Source organism: Chaetodon auriga, chromosome 1 (genome assembly GCF_051107435.1).
Source record: "Chaetodon auriga isolate fChaAug3 chromosome 1, fChaAug3.hap1, whole genome shotgun sequence".
NCBI lineage: Eukaryota > Metazoa > Chordata > Actinopteri > Chaetodontiformes > Chaetodontidae > Chaetodon > Chaetodon auriga.
In genome coordinates, this window is record NC_135074.1 from 12,167,971 (window position 1) to 12,186,254 (window position 18,284).

Sequence of the window (18,284 nt, forward strand, 5' to 3'; positions counted from 1 at the left end):
AGTACAGATAAATCAACCATGAAGCAGGCTGACCGGCAATGTGGCTTCAACCACAACCAGCAACCACAAAGGCTGAATCTCTTTATTTATTTATTTGCATTTTGTTCTGTGGCGATTGCCAACAGTAATTCTGGGAAATGCAGAAAAATCACAAACAGAAATGGACAAGTGTGGAAAATAAAAATAAAAAAGCTAAACTGCAGCTCTTCATCCTGTCAGAATGGATTTTCTCTTAATAGATACGTCCATATATGTTTACCATAATAACCCAAACACATTATCATGTCACTGCCGTCAGCTGATTGGCAGCTGTAGGTGCATATGGTGCTACTGGAGGAGGTGGAAAAGACTCATTGCATCTATATGTACATCATTCTCCAACTTGCAGAGAGATGCAAACACAGGGCAAAGTGTGGGGAGGCGGGGGGGCAACGATTTCAATGATGTCATCAAAAATCCCTCTTAATTTCTTTCAACAGAGTGAGCTCCCAGACTATAAAATGCCACTGCTGATCATGACCCATCGGCACTATCAGACAAATGAGATAACCACCATGAGCTGTCCATAGTGAGTCTTTCAACATTTGCAAGTGTGAACACATTTGAACAGAAATGGCAAAAAGCAGGTCTGAGCATAGGAAAGTCTCACCCTTCACGCTGACTTTGTGCTCTCCAGTGCCAGGGTGAGAGATGAGATTCACTTGCATCGACACCTCCCCCACCGATCCATTGGATGACTGAGCTGGACACACACCAAAACAACAACAGGAGAGTTGGAAAGAGGCATAATGGAAATCAGAGAGAATGGAGGAGGGGCAGAGAGGGAGCCGGGGAGGGAAATAGAGAGATCAGAAAACAGAAGTAAAAGAGAGAGAGAGAGAGAGAGAGAGAGAGAGAGAGAGAGGGGGGATGAAAGGACAGAATCCAAAATTGTGGGCACAGCTTTTTTTGTAGGTGAGGTATCCAGGAATTGATCCAAAAAGTGGTGTATAAACACTTGACTGCGTGTCAAAGCCGAAAAAACTCAACCCAAGAAAAACAGTAGGGGATTAGACATGATTCCACCCTATGGCAGCCCAGTAGCAAACACAGCCAGGGTTTCCTTTAGCTTGAGGCTGAACACGAACAAGGAGAAGAAGAAAAACAGGAACATGAAATAATCTGGCTGGTTTGAAGGCCATGGAGGAGGCAGATGGTGTGAAGGGATCGCTAAATGAATAATGTTCTACACAATGAAATTGTCAAAATGTTCACCTCGACAGAAATACCAACAAAAAGCTGGCTTTGACTGCATGCAGACAAGTGGAAATGAAAGCAAAGAGATCGCTCAGAAAGGAGGTAGAAAGGGGACAAAGAGAGAACAAAAACACTGGATGTGAAAGAGGAAGTACCCTTTTGGGCATCACACCCAGCGCACTTAACGTCAGCATTACAGTTTCAATCACAGAGGGACATGTTGCTGCCAGGAAACAATTAGAATTGATTGCTGACCATGTGTCTCACTTTGCCTGATGCAGGGAGTCATGCCCATATCAGCTGCCTCTAAGCACTGCTTTGTGTTTCACCCAGCCAGGAACAAACAGATGTTCGACACTGGAAGGCAAGTGCCGGTGTGGCTGATGACGAGGCACGTTGATCCAATAGCTAATCAATATGTGCCAAACATGCAGTGCCTGGTAATGAAGAAACAAGCCTCCTGATTTATTGTAATGATGCCCTGAGAGGCTGAGGGAGGGCACAAAAACATTGCTGCTGCACAATTAAGCCCTGGACTTGTGGGAAATTAACCGAGCAATGCCACAGCACATTTACTTCAGCTATTGGCTGGAAAAAATGTAATAAATAAACAGTTTCTGTATGTTTTCTGACTGGAGACAGAGACGCTGTTGGAGACTGCTTTTAAGAGCTAATAAACAGGCACGCACACAGCAGACAGTGGACGGGGCGGTTTGCGAGCGCAGAAAGCGAATAAGATGAATGTACATAAGGAAGATAAAGGAAAGCAGGAGTCGATACAACAAAGGTGGCAATGAGGAGGGTCAGCAGATTAACTGAGATAAGGAAGGTGAGTGTTTGGTATTAATTGTTGCAGAGCTGCAGTTTGATTGAATTTGCTGTTTCAAACCACCAAGATGTTGCCTTTAATCCACACACAGTGACAAATCAACAGGAGATTATGTTCGAAGCTGCTGTGTGAGGAAAGATTTGTTTATTTTTGTTAGCACTGTACGTCCACTGAAGCATGACGCCGCTATACAACCTCAGCTTGCTCCCAAACAGACAGAAAGACGCACGTATGCTTCAGAGCGCACACTTGGCAGGAATAGACAAGTGCATGTAGTGGTCTAAATGTGTCGCTGCCAGAGCACAGGGGTTGGTGATTAATGAAACAGTATCTACTGCGCTACATCAAGCGTCAGCACATCCCCACACTGTTTACTGACCTAATGCACATCAACCACCTCACTACCTCCACTTACAGACATCACATTAGACCACCTCAGATAGAGAGTGACAACATGGTGTGAACTCAGAGGGGGGATGGGATGGGTTTGGGGTAGAGAGGAGAACCGCATCGAGCAATCTCAAAATAGCACACAGCGAAACGCCGTGCGTCTCTGCCCATCTGCCAGTCAGTGAGAGCGAGAAGGCTGGTTGGGCCTGCTGGCTGCCTGGCTGACTGGCTTTCTCCCACTGCCATTCTGTTTCCTGCCGCCTGCCTATGCAGCGTTCTGCAAGGATGAACACACAGGAGCTTAAAGCTTCAACGCCCCACTGGACTGAATTCCCTCTCGAATCTCTTTGGACACCTGAAGGTATTTCTGTCTTGTTACAGAGAGAGATGGGGGGAAAAAAAGTTCCATATAGAGACAGATGACTGAGACAACAACATGAAAGTGGGTCGGTGATGACAGACAGAGAGAGAGCGGAGAGCGAGAGAGCGAGCACAACCGGGAATTCGTACATTTACACAACACATATATCTTCTAAATGTATCATGACATTGTTTTTATGTGTAGATGCTCTAGATAACTTTGCTAATTTGTTTGTATTTACTGTAAAAGAGAGAAAAACAGTACACAGAGAGGGGATTAATGGCATTACTGCAATTTCACCTACACACATAAAGCCTGAAGTGACACAGAGTGATCCTCAGGACATATATACTGTGATCTAAAGGAAGCTAAGACTGATGGGAAAACAGAACAATGTGGAGGTTAAAATGAGCTGCGACTGCAGTTTCATTATTTTCAATCAATTCTAAATACCACAGAAGCAGCAAGTGATGTGTTGGTAAGGCTTTCCTTCTCATTTCTCACTTCACTGTAAGGAGTATATGATTACACGTAGGAGTGAAAGACTGCAAACATGTAATATAGCAGAGATTAATCAGGTTTAATGAGAATATGTTGACTAGCTCGTGTATGGAGAAGGTGCTAAAGTGGTGCCGCACAATATGATCCACAATCTGTGCTTTTTTCACACCTTTGCAGCAACTTTCACCGAGCATCTTCGAGCATCGCTTCGTCTTGCTTACATTTCTTGCCTTTATAGCAGCTTTCCTTTCGTCTGAAACTACCAACATGAGACTCTTTTTATGGTGACTGAAAAAAAGCTCTTAACCAAAACGTTTTTCAGCATTTGAATGCTGAAGTAAATCCACTCTGTTAAACGAAATCTAATTGAGCCTGACCTTGGCGAGCTCCTTACCTTGAGAGGTTTGGGTGCATATATATTTCTTGATCAAGGCATCTGTAGGTTGAGTGTAAAGGCTGAGAGCATATTTGAGGGACTTCATATCTGGGCTCTTTTCGAGGAAGGTTTTCTTCAGCCCGTTTCCTCCAGCATGGAAATATTGCTTTAAAAAAAAAGGTAAAAGGTAAACAGAAAGCTTGGAATAACTTTATACACAACAGCAGGTTACAGTTGGCTGAGAGAGCAGTCTGGGATTATACGGACAGTATGCATTTTAAAAGGAGGAGCGGACACACAAGGGGACCAGACAAGAGACAGCAGTAATGGCTACTTTTGTGGCTAATTACTATGCATTTAAACCTGAAACCCATGCTTGGATGGTTAATGCCCATTTGTGCTGATAAGCCTGATGGCTGAGGACAGACAAGGCTTTGCTTTCTTTTCAAATGCTGTCACCACTCCCACGTGTGGAAGGTGGGAGGGTGGCCATGGACAGATCTTATTAAGAAAGGAGGCGTTGCAGAAAAGAAGTCGAGATGAATTCAAGTACTCGAGGACACATTTCTAAACCCTGTATAGGCGTTATTCTGTTGGGCTTGTTATGTGTTCTGCTAGCTCTCCTCTGTAACATATGATCATTACTATTACATTACAAAGGAGAGTTAGGTGGGCTGTCTGCAGAGTTAGTGTAGGGTCTGCTGTTGTGATCTAAATTAAAAAGTTGATGCAGAGTAATTTCATATGCATAACAGCACTGGACAAAAATAGAAATACAGTAGACAGAGGCAGCATCCACACATTATATATGTAGCTGCCCGGTGACCAGTGACGTGCGGTGAGGTTCATGACTGGTGAGGCACTGACTCCTATATATATATGAACAAAAAAAAAAAGAGGCTTATATTTCACTTTTGACCTTAATTGAAACAACAAGCTTTCAATTATACTTTAATCAATTCCACACTGTTCAACAATACGATAGCAAGAAAAACAAAAGAATATTTAATGTAAGGACAATTTTCAATTTTTTATTACGTCGATTTTTTTTTATTTAAACTTTTTTTTTTTTGCTGATCTCTCTTTTTTAATTAAAATTGAACACTCACTGTCGCCCTCTGCGTAGGAGAGCAAGCAGCGACATGCATTGCGCTGATGGAGCTCAGCACTGCCACCTATCAGTGCGGCACGGTACTTTCTGCCCCACCCGGAGCATTTTCACTGCGCATTCATGGCCAATATAAAGAGAGACAGCAATGGGCACACGGCAACTGCCTGCATCGGTCAGGGTGTGTGGCACAGCGCCGTCAGAAGTGAGGGACAGGTCATCGCTGCCTCACCTCACCCTTCTCCCACATATTTGAACAGGAAATGCAAAAATTCAGAGACCTTGACCATAGAAGTGTTGAAATCATACAGAAAACAAATTTATAGAACAGTCATGAGCTTAAGTCCGAATTTCCTCCTCTTAATGAATTTATAAACCACAGCCATTTTTTTTTTAAATTATATTTTAACAGGTGAGGCACTGCCTCCCCTGACCGCACGTCACTGCAGGTGACACATACATGGCACGCGCTTCACTAGGTGAGTTTTCTGCCTCACTTATGACTCAGGAGCCACAAACTTTGACGGACACGTGCCTCTCGTGAACTGTATGTAATCTGGCATGCACAGGGTGAATCATGGGTGGAATTTATCAAGAGAAGGAAAATAAAATCCCACACACTAAAGGAGAAACTGCTTATCATCAATCTAAAATGCAGCCAAGAGCAAAAAATAAATACATTTACAAATAAAATGCTCTCCGAGGCATTGTTAAACTTTCATGTTGTGCTGATGCTTATGGTGAAAATCGAGGCATGAGAACATTTGTTTAGTTCCAGTTCGGCTTTTTAAACAGAGTCGCCTGTGCTTGTAGTAGGTGCAGGTCTTATGCTGTGGTTGGACAAATTGTGAATCCACTGTTGATGCATACAAATAGTTAGCTAGCGAAAATGCAGAGTTAACGTTAGTAGGGATGGGTACCGAAACCAGTATTAAACAGGCCCGCGCTAAATGATTTAAGACCGTTGTATTGATAAGTTCCGACGTTATCAGTTCTTTTATCTGTACTTTTCTGTGCTTTCTGTGTCAGGGCTGAGCTCCTCAAAACACACACAAATGGAACGAAGCTGATTCTAAAAGCTTTTTATTCTACTAGTTCTACAAGCCAGTCAGTGTATGTAGGCTGTACTTAATGTGTTTAAAATCAAATACTCCAGTATTTTAACTCAAGTAGAAATATAACAGATCAATGTTCACTTGCATTGGAGGACTATTTGACCATCTATCTATACTTCGACTCAAGTAATGGAGTTGTGTACCCTGTCCAGCACTGAATCTGAACTATGCTCCGTGGGCCAGTGGATTTATCCATTATCCTACCCATTAGTTTTCACAGGTTCAGAGTTCAGTCTGGATAAAATATTTTCAGTGGGATAATCACTTGATGCACTGCTGGCAAATATTCAAATAGATACACTGTGGTATATCTACATACTGTGGTTTATTTCCCAAATGGACTTTCTAATCATTGCTTATGTGATGTGTTCAGGCATGTTCCACTTTACTGCATTTGTGTGTTTGGCTCTTTAGGACAATATGCACCTTTTGGGTAATATTCTTGAAGTGCTAGTCTAGTATACGCCAAGTCAATCACATATATTTGTATGTTTCTAGTATATTTGGCTCTACTTCAGTGCATCTCTCCCATTTTCTGTCTTTTTGAGATTACATCTTTAAAAAGCTGTTGTGCTTTCAATGTGAAACATACGATGTAGGTTACTGTCTGCATGGCTTTTCCCAATCTGATTGGCCAACACTGCTGAGGCATTACTGAACTGCGTTAATTGACTGTTCTCACTGGAATACTGATGAAAAGAATTCCAGCAACATGATTGATCTAAACCTCTAGGTAGGTTCCTTGGAGACAGCAAAATCAATTATTTTTCTCGGCACTTTATGATGCAGTGTTCCCCCAGTGGCATCTCACCATAACTCTCCGTTTGTCCCTGTAGAACCGAGGCTTGGTCTTGAAATTGTCTCATATCCCTTTAACAAACAGTCATGTGGTGGTAAATTAATAGGGCTGCAGTTCACATTTTCCTTTGCTGAGAGGCTTTGGGCATCTTTCCATATTCTTGGATATTGGTTGCGTCTCTCAGAGGGGTGTAAATTAGCACTGTGCCATGTTTTTAAAACAATAGTGTTTTTGTTTTTTTTTCAAGCATGTTGAAAGCACTTTAATGTGAGTGTATCAGCGTAATTTGAGGTTAAAGTGAAGAATATTTTTTTCGACATTTTAGTTTGATGACATTAGAATAAAAAAGACGCACACACATGAGCATGTTTTTCTATTTAAGATACACTCAGATACACATAAACATTACCACTCTGCCAGCCCACTTACATTCAAGCATGTATGCTCGTCATGCATAATATTTCAGCTTTAATCAGCCTCTCTCTCTCTCTCTCTCGCTCTCTCTCTCTCTCTCTCTCTCTATATATATATATATATATATATATATATACAATATAGGATATTTTAGATAGGAGGGTGGTCCAAAGTACAAGACCTTAGCCAAGCGTACCAGTACACTGTGTCTTTGATTTATAGTCAATTTGCAAATCTCTGCTCTGCTACGCCTTACGTGGCTGTCTTGTCTTTTTTAAATGTCAATCTTAGTCTCTTGCTGAAGGACCAACAGCATAATAAATATATAAGACTCACCTTGATGGTGGGAAGCACAAGGTCCATGGCTGCACACTGTCGTGGAGTCAGACTTCTGGCTTCCTCTCGGATGACATGCTCCTAGAGGGATATCAGATCAAGTCAAACACAGCAGCCGCATTCACACGCTTGGAATCTTAGGATGATTCGCCAGCACAGTGTTAATGACAATGAAGTAACCAAGTCTGTGAACGTTTGCATGAGCTCTGCATCGGTTGCTGAGATTTAATCAACATAACCACATTAGAAACAATGTGTACAATGTGCAGCGCTGTGAAAATGCACATGCCATTCATCAAATTAGAGGCTGCAGATGAAACACGCTCACTATTCCATTCTAATCAGAATATGCTATACAGTACATTCAATCGACCACAAGTCTGTTTCAAACAGATTTTAAAGAGCTGTTGTGAGATGAAAAACACTTTAATCAACATCTGCGCAAAGATGTTGTCTGTTTTTGATGCCAAAATTGCACTGCGTCCACTTGATTTGTATTGACTCAGTTCCAGTAATGTTCCCATCCCGTGAAAACAATGTGATGGTGAGCCCCAAATTAACTAAAGGCTGCAGCAGGAAGAGACACTTCTCTCTAATGAAAACCCCAGATGTATGGACACTGCGCTTTTATTGAATGGGGAAAAAAGGCCCCATCTTGGATTCAGTTCATTTTTATGGCTCAAATAGATTTTTTACCTTCATTTCCAATATTATTATTTGCAAGTTCAGAATTGTATAGTCTTTAAAAGAAATAACTTCCCAGGAAAAGCAGATAAAACACTACAAATCCTCCTGTTACATATTTGCTTGGGCAGGGTGCAGCCCTGAAATGACCATGGCATTTGAAAAGGTCAAAGGACGATGGTGTCAAAGCGGTCCTGCAGCACACAGCATTATTTGGTTCAGACAAACAACATATCAGCTTGACTGACTCTGCTGTTCCACAAATCCCTACCATTATATAGGTCAAAGGTCACTCTGTATTCATTTTGCATGTTAACCCCTGTAGTAAATGAGGTTACAGACATGCATTAATAATATAATATAATACAATATAAGTATCAGATAAGATCATCAATCGCAATCATAAATAATAAGAGGATGATGCACCACTTCAATGCTTTGGGAGGAAAACGGAAACACATCCATCTGTGTACTCATGTATAGGACCCTAAAGTTCCCTCAAAGGACATCTGACACACACAACACACCCGACACAAACACGAGTATGAACGCACCAGCACATAAATGCACACACACATGGGTTTGCATCTCCCATTATGACTCAAAGCTACAATACCTCTCTGAGCTACTGTCATACCACAGTTAGTGAAACCACACTGCAACCACTGATCCATTCCAGCGCCTCACTACGCAGAGCTCCAGGGATTAAACATCTTCTGGCCACATCAGCAATTAGATACCAGCCTGCCTGGTGTTGCACTGAGTTACACCGTACAATGTAAAAGACTACTGTATCTTACATGACCCTGTTTCCAAATTACATAATCCAACTGTTTAAACGTGTGGATAAAGTAAATCTGTGTATAATGAGGAGCAGGTGCAAAATGAGTTGACAGGTATATTTAAGAATTTTAAGGTGTAGATGGGAGAAAAATGAACAATTTCATGTTTTTGGTAGCTTGTCATGATGTTGCTCATGTTGACATCAGTTGTATATCTGGATAACTACAAAAAAAACCCTTTTAAAAATGTTTAAATGCATATTCATAGGCTCTGTACTTGTTTCTAGTAGTGTATATCTGTATTATCTGTAATGCCTCAGACGTACTGTTTATGCTATAATAGAGAATCCGTGTTCAGCATAATTAGAGATCTCAGTGAATGTGTAGGCATAATGCATGTTTTACTCAGATGACAACGAGTAGGCTAAGCTTTGAGAAATCCCTTTGCAATCCGACATTATAGTGTTCAGACATTACAGGGTTTGTGTGATGAGATTAGCAACATCCTTGGGTTCATCCAAAAATTACCTTCAGTTTGGACAGCTGTCCCAAGTCCTTGGCAGCGTTGAAGATCATCTGAGCTCCTTGCTGTTGGAGAGGGAGACATATTTCCGTTACGAGGCAACAAAGTCGGAAACACTCAACAGATGAAAAGGAAAAATGATTAAATGAACAAAGTAACATGAACTCATTATTGTATTTTAAATCTGCAGAGAGAGGAAAATGTCTGAAAACTGCAGAAAACAACAGCACAGAAGAAATAAGATACTCCAGACATGAAAAATGTCTCTGTCTCCTACAGACAGATTAACAGGGTAAAAAAAATTCGCTCCACCAGGTTCGGTGATGCCATGTTGTTTCATCTCCTGTACAGTAATTTGTGTGTTATGAGGGAGAGAGCTGAACAGATGGAGGAAATGAGAGAGAGAGACAGGTGGAGAAGAGGAGGGAGGTGGAGGGCAGGCTGAGAGATGAAAAGAGTAACAGAGAAGAGGAAAAGACAGATAATTAATCAAACTCACACTCTGGTCATTCAATGGAGGCAGAACGATTGTTCTCTCGATGGTGTTCAGCACAATTTTCCAAAGCTCTTTGAGGACCCGCTTCAGCACAGTCTTCTCACAAATCTTGGCAAATAACATCAAACTGCAAAGTGGCAAAAGAAAAGCATTTGTCAGGTCAACAGTCAAAAGCATATATCCCAAAATGAACCATCGTAGCTGAAGGCTCCAAGTGATGACGTCTTAAGAAATAATATGATTAAATAAAGAAACCACCTGTGCTTCATCGAATAAATGCAGCAGCTTTATGCTTTAATCTCACCCTATTGTGCAAGCAGGGTCTCAGAGACAGGAGGAAGGATTTGGTATTTCCATATCATTAAGAGGATTCCCTGTAATACCCCATTGGCCTCGATGTCGGTTTGACAAATAGTTGAGAGCGATTCCCAGAGCTCAGCCGAACCATATCATCGCTATTCTTTCAAGAATGCCGCAGAAGTAAATACAGTCCCTAGGTTGAGTTAATAGACATTCACAAATAATTCTGGCCTCTCATTTTTTTATTTTTCTGAACTCTAATGTAAAATTGTGGCATTTATTATACTGTTATATTCATTTTATTGAGCAATAGCACCTTTACAGTAATATAATGTTTGAACACTAGTAACACTTTTAATATATATGGCAGATAAAAGAATAATCAGTACATCCGTGTGTATAATATATATAAAAAAGAAAAAGAAATAGTGACTAGAGGAGAAGGTGTAGAGAAAAGGATTCTTTATTTTACAGTCTTTAGACTGAGAGCTCAGAGACTGAGTCACAACTGTACAACACCTTCTGTACAGTCACTTCTGTTAAGTGTGTAAACTGATAATTGGGTGATACACATGGCTGGATTAACCTAATAATGTTCCTGAGGGAAAAAAAATGCTTTTAGGCCTCTTAAGCAGCTATCGTTTTTCCAACCCAGTTTAGATGAAACCACGGCCGCTTCAGTACGATGAAAGCCTTGACAGCTGAGTTCCCATGGAAACCACACTCTGGGGGGTCACTCCTCTGGAGCTGTGATGGGAAACGCTTGAGTTATGCATAGAGGCAATATCATGTGTCGCTCTAGCTGTGTTCTTCCTGCAGTTGGTTTGGCAGTGCTGATACAGCGGATTGTGAGTTTCCCCAGTCAACACACAGACCTCTTTGGCTGTGACAGTCCCTCCTGCCCAGCCTGCTGCTGCTCATCTCGGGGTCACTCCTCCTCCAGAACCGCTCTTTGCTGCCGGGCTCGGCAGAACAGACAGGCTTGGTCTCCACAGGGCAGGCTGCTGCCTTGTTTCCCCCTCCACGAGCATTTCTTGGCCTCGTTCTCCAGTGGGCTGGATCCAGACCCAGCTCCGGGCCTGGACGAGCACCTGCCAGCGGCAGCACCGGCCAGCCTGCCAGGCTGTTTGTTGGGCCTGCAGTCGCCATCTTCCCTGGTTTCCTCTCAAAGCCGTGCAAAACAAGTAACGTTAGTCCTGGCTGTTGTTTTTAGCTTGTTGTGAAGGGACAGCACAGCGACAGCCGGCCCTGCAAACACCTAGCCTATCCGCTCTGCCCAGCCCAGAGACACAGCTGCGATAGCCGAAGAGGTCGGTGTGTTCACCAGGAAAACTAATGTACTACCACTAAAGTAATGTTAAATACATTGAGTCCACACACCATGATTCCCATTATGGCTCTGGAGGAGGCGTGAAAGGTGTGAACACAGATTCCATAAGAAAGTAACCGTCAAGGCATTCGTCATACAGAAGCGGGCATGGTTTGTAAATTGGATTAGAAAACTGATAGACGCATCCTTTACTGACACCTCACCTACCATCTCTGTGCAGTTTATAAGTACCTGCTGCTTCAACTAAAACAATAAAGCTCTTAAATCTATTTCTACACATGAGCCCTCGATAAGAAAGGACAGACATTAAGTATTCATGCAGGACTCGTCATAGCTGTTATTGTGCTTTTGTGGTTTCTAACACACTGCAGTTGATCAAATGACCAAAATGAACTGATATGCAGTAAATCTGGGACTCTGGGGACCCTCTGTGGCTCGGCCTGTCACAGTTATTACATAATCGCCTGATTCCACTTGTTTGAGCTGACCACAATACATTTGCATTGTTAGAATTGTTTCCATTCAATTGGATGAAACTAAGAGAAATATCACTTACTCATCAGTGTTTAAATGTCATTTTCCACAGTTAGAAGTCTGGTTGGTGCTCTTTTATTTCACTGAGCCTGCCGCATTTGCTTTCATCACATCACATGAGTAAACTTCACCTGGTGAAATCCTATTCTGACATCACCTTAAGGCCACAACTCTCAAACTCAATGGATGGCTGAGCCTACTGACTTTTGAATGAATGACTTTCAGTTGGTTTACAAAAGAGGGTGGCAGTTATTGAAGACTGAAAACTGCTATAAACACTAGCTGGCTGAGTATATACTCACTTTTTATCCAGAAGGTCCATAAGAGGCCGGAGGACAGTCTCTGCATCCATGGCAGCGTTGCACCCTTTGGCCGAACCTTTCATCTGAACCAGCTCCTGGTTCATCTGCTTCACACAGTCCTCGATCACAGGTTTGAAACTGCGTGATGGAAAACAACGATCCTTGAAACACTTTGTTACTGGATCCATTTTTCAGGCTGCAGCATTGACGCAACTTAAGAGCACAAAAGAGGTGCTAGCTCATGCCTGCTGGTCCTGCTACATTATTGAAAAGGTGTTAAGAGCAGGGGTGTCTTTTGTTCAAGTTGAAGTGTTTGGCAACTTGCTGTGCTCACTCAGCATGGTGCACAGCAAGCGCTCCAGTCAATTATATTTTGAGTACATGTCTGTCAATAACTAAGCAGTCAAGTAGTACAATTTCTTTGACAGAACTAGACATGAATGGAGAAGTTATCCTTAATGAAAATGATCCCACACAGACAGACACACACGCACACACACGATGAATCACACTAATGCTCACCTGGAGCCAAACACTCCGCTGAGCTCATCCAGCACAGTGTTGAGTTTATTCTGCAGCTCCTTCAGCAGATCACTGGCCTCTGCATCCAGCTGTCAGTGGAAGAGAGACAGTTACTACATCATTACACTCCATACACGAGCCCACACTGACTAGACCTCTGAATCTCTGCCTAAACTGGGTTGGGGGTGTTAGGCGGGTGGGGGTACGACAGGCACAGAGGAGTAACCTGCCTCGCTGGTGGCCTCCCACTCATTCTGCCTGCCATCTGTGCCGAGCGATGCTCTGAATACAAATGGACGGCTCACCTCCAAGCGCAGCAATGATGACTGCTTGCCGAGTCATGAGACATGGTGTCAGCAAAGAAGCAGCCAGCTAGCAGTCTCTCAAAAGGGAACATTTTTGTGCACTACTACACAAGTTACAGTAGAGAGAGCATGCTGTCATGCAGCTTTAATATTGCAGCATGTCAGGGGAATAAAGCTTACTGTCAGTATAGACATAAATGTACAGAAGTTCTGATACTGAAACGCTGACTGACCTTATATATTCAGGAAGAAAATAGTTGCTGCAGGGAAAACTATCGATCAATTGTTTGTTTTGCTACCAATCTGATTGTGCAGCGTGTCTACATTTTGCTTATGATACAGGAAACGCTCAGTGACTATACTTTGCAATAAAATCTTCAATCCATTTACTATCCGCCTTCATATCTACAGTATGAGACAAATCGCACACGACTCGCAATGAACATTTTCAATACCAGGACACACAAACACATTAGTAAAAATCGAATCACAGCATGTATGTGCCCATGCATGGCATGTTGGGTTTCTGCACTGCCATATCTATGCATGTGCATGTGATGGTTGTGCAGATGTTTTTGCTCATCGGTGATTTTGGGAATATTCTGAGAAAAAGCATGGGTTGAAATTTGATATTTGGGGTGTGCTGTGTGTGTGTGTGTGTGTGTGAGTGTATTTGTGTGTTGGTATGAGTGCATGTGTGCCCCTGGTTGTCTCAGTGAATATGAATCAGGTTCACCATATACAAATGTCCAAATATTGATGTTTTAGATGGAGGGGTGGAGAACACCGGTCGCTGAGGCTCAGTGCCTGAGATGGATGTACGTACAACATGCATAACAGATCGTCACATTAGATTTGATAAGCTTGGCCGTGGAGCCGCTCATCTCACACATTCTAATGGCGGATGGCTCAGCTGGGAAGCGAATGTGTAAACAAAACCTTTTACAGATATTGTTATTCTGCAGACATGCCTCTATCAGCAGCATGATCGGGACTGATGTATATGTGTGTGTTTGTGTGTGTGTGTGTGTGTGTGTGTGTGTGTGTTCACATGCACACGTGTTCATACTGCTGTACCTCAATGAAAAGGACTGCAGCATGTAAGATTTTTCTGTCACAGAGAAAATTGTAGATAGAGGTTGCGGTTGATATTTTACTGTTTGAGTAACAGATAACATCTTTACGAGTGATAGCAGAAAAATACTGTAGGCCTTGCTCTTTTATCTGTTCCCCTTGGCCAGGGGAAAGTTTCAGACTGGGCTATAATCTTCAGCCTGGCAGTCTCTGAAATTGAGATTTTTTTTTTCCTAAGAACAGTGTCTTAATGGGAATGCTGGCACAGGAAATTCATCCGGCTGTTAGATAAACTAAGACACCTGTCACCTCATGAGAGGAGAAAATTCCATTCCAAATCTGTATGCTTCTTAATGCTCCAGTCAAACGTCTACCTGAAGACTGCAATCCTGCCAGAAAGGCCTAACATTCAAAGGTAGTCGCAGACATTTCTTTGACTTGCCAAGTGAGGCAGTCTTGTAGTAGGAAAATATCACAGATTCAACTTCTGAAATGTCAGGTTAAAGGTAGGGTCTTGGATTAGCCGGGAAATGGGATATGATGCCGACAATAAAATGATGATTACTCAGATAAATGTAGATTGGCTACTATAAATAAATCTGGTGTCTAATGTCTTTCCCTCTCTATTTGTCAAGTTGTCCATGTGTGTACCAATAACACCACAAGAAATTGTTATACATGTGTTGCACTTAGAGACTGAAGACATTTTTCATTATGGTAATTGCACCGTACGCAAAGGGAACATTCATTTTGGAATCTATGGAGCACCTGGCTCCTCCATGGCAGCTAGTTTCACTCGACACTGATGAGCATCCGCAGTGTTCAAACTCTCCCCTGGCTGACCGCCTATCAGCAACAGCCCAGCTTTGCTTCCCTTTGCCTGTTTCAACAATACAGTATCTACTCACTGGCAGACTGTTATTCCAAAACATACTTTGTCCTAAACATTTGGAAAGTAAACAGAGGTTTAATAAACCACCATTTCTAAAGTCAAAAAAGCATATTAATAAACAGGGCCAACACCCAAAATAAAGCCTGATACCAATCTGAGGAGTCAGTCCATGATGTGTCCATAAATGTGGGCACTGTGAGAGATTATTGCTAATCTGTGTTATTGGTAATGCTATGATAACTGCTCTTGGTAATTACATTGCCTCTCTGAGAGTTAATTGCTGATATGGGCCTATTCTGTAATGAATAAGCTACTGTGCAAAGAGGAGAGTAATAGAAAACTTTCACCTGAAATTCACCTTAGCTATATAATTAGTATTCAAGAGAAATTACTTAAGACGTCCTTAAAGATAAACCTGATTGTCCATTAACAATGAATATCCATAATTTCACTTTCTGATGGGATGTAAAGGCTTCTGGTGTCATTATTCTTCAGGCAGTAATGGCCTGGGAGTGTTCCAGATCTGCTAACTGGTGGGGAGGCAGCAGCACCTCAGCTAAGGGTACAGCTGGAGAGATTTGGAAATGTTTGAGAAGCTCATTAAACACGACTCTGAAAAATCCTGTCTGAAGCATTTTGTGGCTGCAGCCTGGGGAATGGATAAAGATGATCAAAACCACAGCCATTGACATGGTGGGCCTTTGACTCGGCTCTTTGTGCCAGAGGGAAAAACGGGGGGGACAACAAATTAAAATAAATATTGCACTTCCAAATTTGCCATGGATTGAGAAGTGACAGAGAGGGGGAAAAAAGCAAGCTAAAAATAAAGATGGGATCGGTTGGGTTGGGTTGAGCCACTATCCCCAGAGCGCCGGGGATGGTGAGCTTGAGCAGCATGTCCAGAGGCGTGATGGGTATTTCAGATTCCGTATGCTCTGTGGCACATGCTGCTGGAGGGATTGGGGGGAAGGGGGTGAGAAGCGTAGGAGCGTGAGGGGTGGCAGGGAGGCACAGGGGGGAGGGGGCGTGCTTTTTCCGTATCATTCGGTAAATGGTGGGAAGGGGTGTTGACGAGTCCTATTGCACACACCTTACAGAAGGACACAACCCCCTCCTCCTGGAGACAGAGAGAGAGAGCACAGAAAGGAAACGGGGGGGAAACAGAAGACACAACGACAGGAGACAAAACGCAAGGCAAGACAGGCGTTAGATACTGGAGAGAAACATGCGTGTAAGTCATAAGAAGCCGTGGCTGCTGCTTCTCAGGTTAGACTGACACACTGACGGGTCGACAAGGAAAAAAATTCAACGGTGTTTCAGAACCAAAACACACACACACACTTGTAAGGTTTTAAGTTAATTTTTACAAAAAGGCAACACGTTATACACAAGGGGGATTAGAGGTGGGGTAATAATGATGGGGTACAAAGGAATTGTTGAGGAGCTGTAGAGGTAGAAGCTGAAAAGGTGATATTAGCAAAGTGCACTACATGTCAGATTAGTCTATTTGATGGTTAAGTACAGAACTGAGAGAAGGATTACAGCACATCACAATTGGGGTCAATTCACTTTCACTTCATATAAATGTCATCTGAAACGATCATTTACATAATCATGACACAGCACATATTTCACAGCAGAGTGCTGATCTGAGGATGGAGGTTTAAGCCTCCATATTAACTGGCATCAACACTGCTGAAGTGTCCTTGAGCAAGACACCGAATGCTTTGAGGCTCTGGGGATGCTGTTCTTTAGCTAACCTTGTTGTTTGACCTTCCAGTAGAAAGATGCAGATCAATGCAGCATTGCATTGTGATAATTCATATATTACATGCCAAAAATAGATCAGCTGAAAATGCATTGCCTGGAAACAGCAGACTGACACACTTAGGCGAGCACAGACCTGTTTGCCACCCATGGACTCAAACATCTTCTCCAGTTGGACACGGAGCTGCTGAATGTTGTTGAGGAGGATGCAGGGCTGTAAAAATAAAATAGAAAAAGAATTAAAATAAGGAGATTGTGTTGCGTAGATCCTACATGTGGCAAGAAAATCGAATATATATTTAATGCAGTTGACGTCCAGCAAACAACAGTACATTAAATATCCTTTTCTTTTACAGATATTGACATTGTACTGTAATGACTTGCGAGCCTGAGTCTAGCCCATATAATTGAAAACACCCTGCAAAACGTCATATGGGTCAAAACAGTCAAATCCATCAGTTTGGATTTCCGGACACATCATCCATACAAAGATGCAAGGTTTCAGCATGACATCGTCAGTCAGCAGGGAAACGCAACACATAACACAAGAGGGAGAGAAATGTCTGCACTGAATATGTCAGGCGGTATCGATTCTCAGCTCCAAGCGCAACAAGTTTAACAGATGACAGACATTAATCACGCTGCTTTTTATGGAGACTGTGAGTGATTTTCCAGGGTTTTCAGTCAGTCACATATTATGTACATTATCTGGCCAAAAAAAAACAACTGACAAACATACAACGCCCCAAAATTATGATAGTGGTAATGGGTAGCACTAAAATGATCACTCTGTGGCCCACAGGAGAAGGATGATTGGTGTCTTTGAATCCAGCTAATAGTGTCTCAGCGGCAGCACATAATGGCTCGCTACTAGATATATGAACGTATTTGGATGGCAGCGATTAGATATTCTAAATCTGGGTAAAAGCATTGAAGTTTTTCTTCAGCTACACGTAGCTTGAGAGACAATGAAAAATGTAGAATAAAGGGTTTGGTCGACTAACTGGGTATATCATAATCTATCAGTTAAATGTGAGGGGCTGCTGTGATATCAGTCAGCACTGCAGACAGCAAAGAGGGAAAAAGACAGCTATTTCACAGCAGTGTATTTATTGATTTACAGTGTTCAATGGGGTAATGATGTTTGAATGGGAAGATGCTAAGCTAACAAGTTTGTCTGCAAATGTCAATATTGCAAAACGTACTCCTACCAGCGTTACAACATGTTTGCAATAGCAGGTCTCATAGATCAGTGGTTCTGAACTTGGGGATGCCCCAAGGGGTCTCAAGATAAATCTGAGAGTTCAC

At 42.3% G+C, this 18,284-nt stretch overlaps 1 protein-coding gene across 2 annotated transcripts in view; it reads right to left on the reverse strand.

Moving 5' to 3' along the window:
• Positions 1-18,284, reverse strand: part of unc13c (unc-13 homolog C (C. elegans)) — a 105,530-nt gene that overhangs the window by 3,091 nt on the left and 84,155 nt on the right. The window contains exons 23-31 of one of the 2 annotated variants that reach the window (XM_076755915.1): positions 17,113-17,190; positions 16,300-16,326; positions 12,939-13,027; positions 12,417-12,554; positions 9,954-10,077; positions 9,460-9,519; positions 7,466-7,546; positions 3,712-3,859; positions 650-742 (exon numbers count right to left, since the gene is read on the reverse strand). In XM_076755915.1, the coding sequence (XP_076612030.1) occupies positions 650-742; positions 3,712-3,859; positions 7,466-7,546; positions 9,460-9,519; positions 9,954-10,077; positions 12,417-12,554; positions 12,939-13,027; positions 16,300-16,326; positions 17,113-17,190 (838 nt within the window). The remainder of the gene's footprint in view (positions 1-649; positions 743-3,711; positions 3,860-7,465; positions 7,547-9,459; positions 9,520-9,953; positions 10,078-12,416; positions 12,555-12,938; positions 13,028-16,299; positions 16,327-17,112; positions 17,191-18,284) is intronic. The other variant, XM_076755826.1, reaches the window with a different exon arrangement.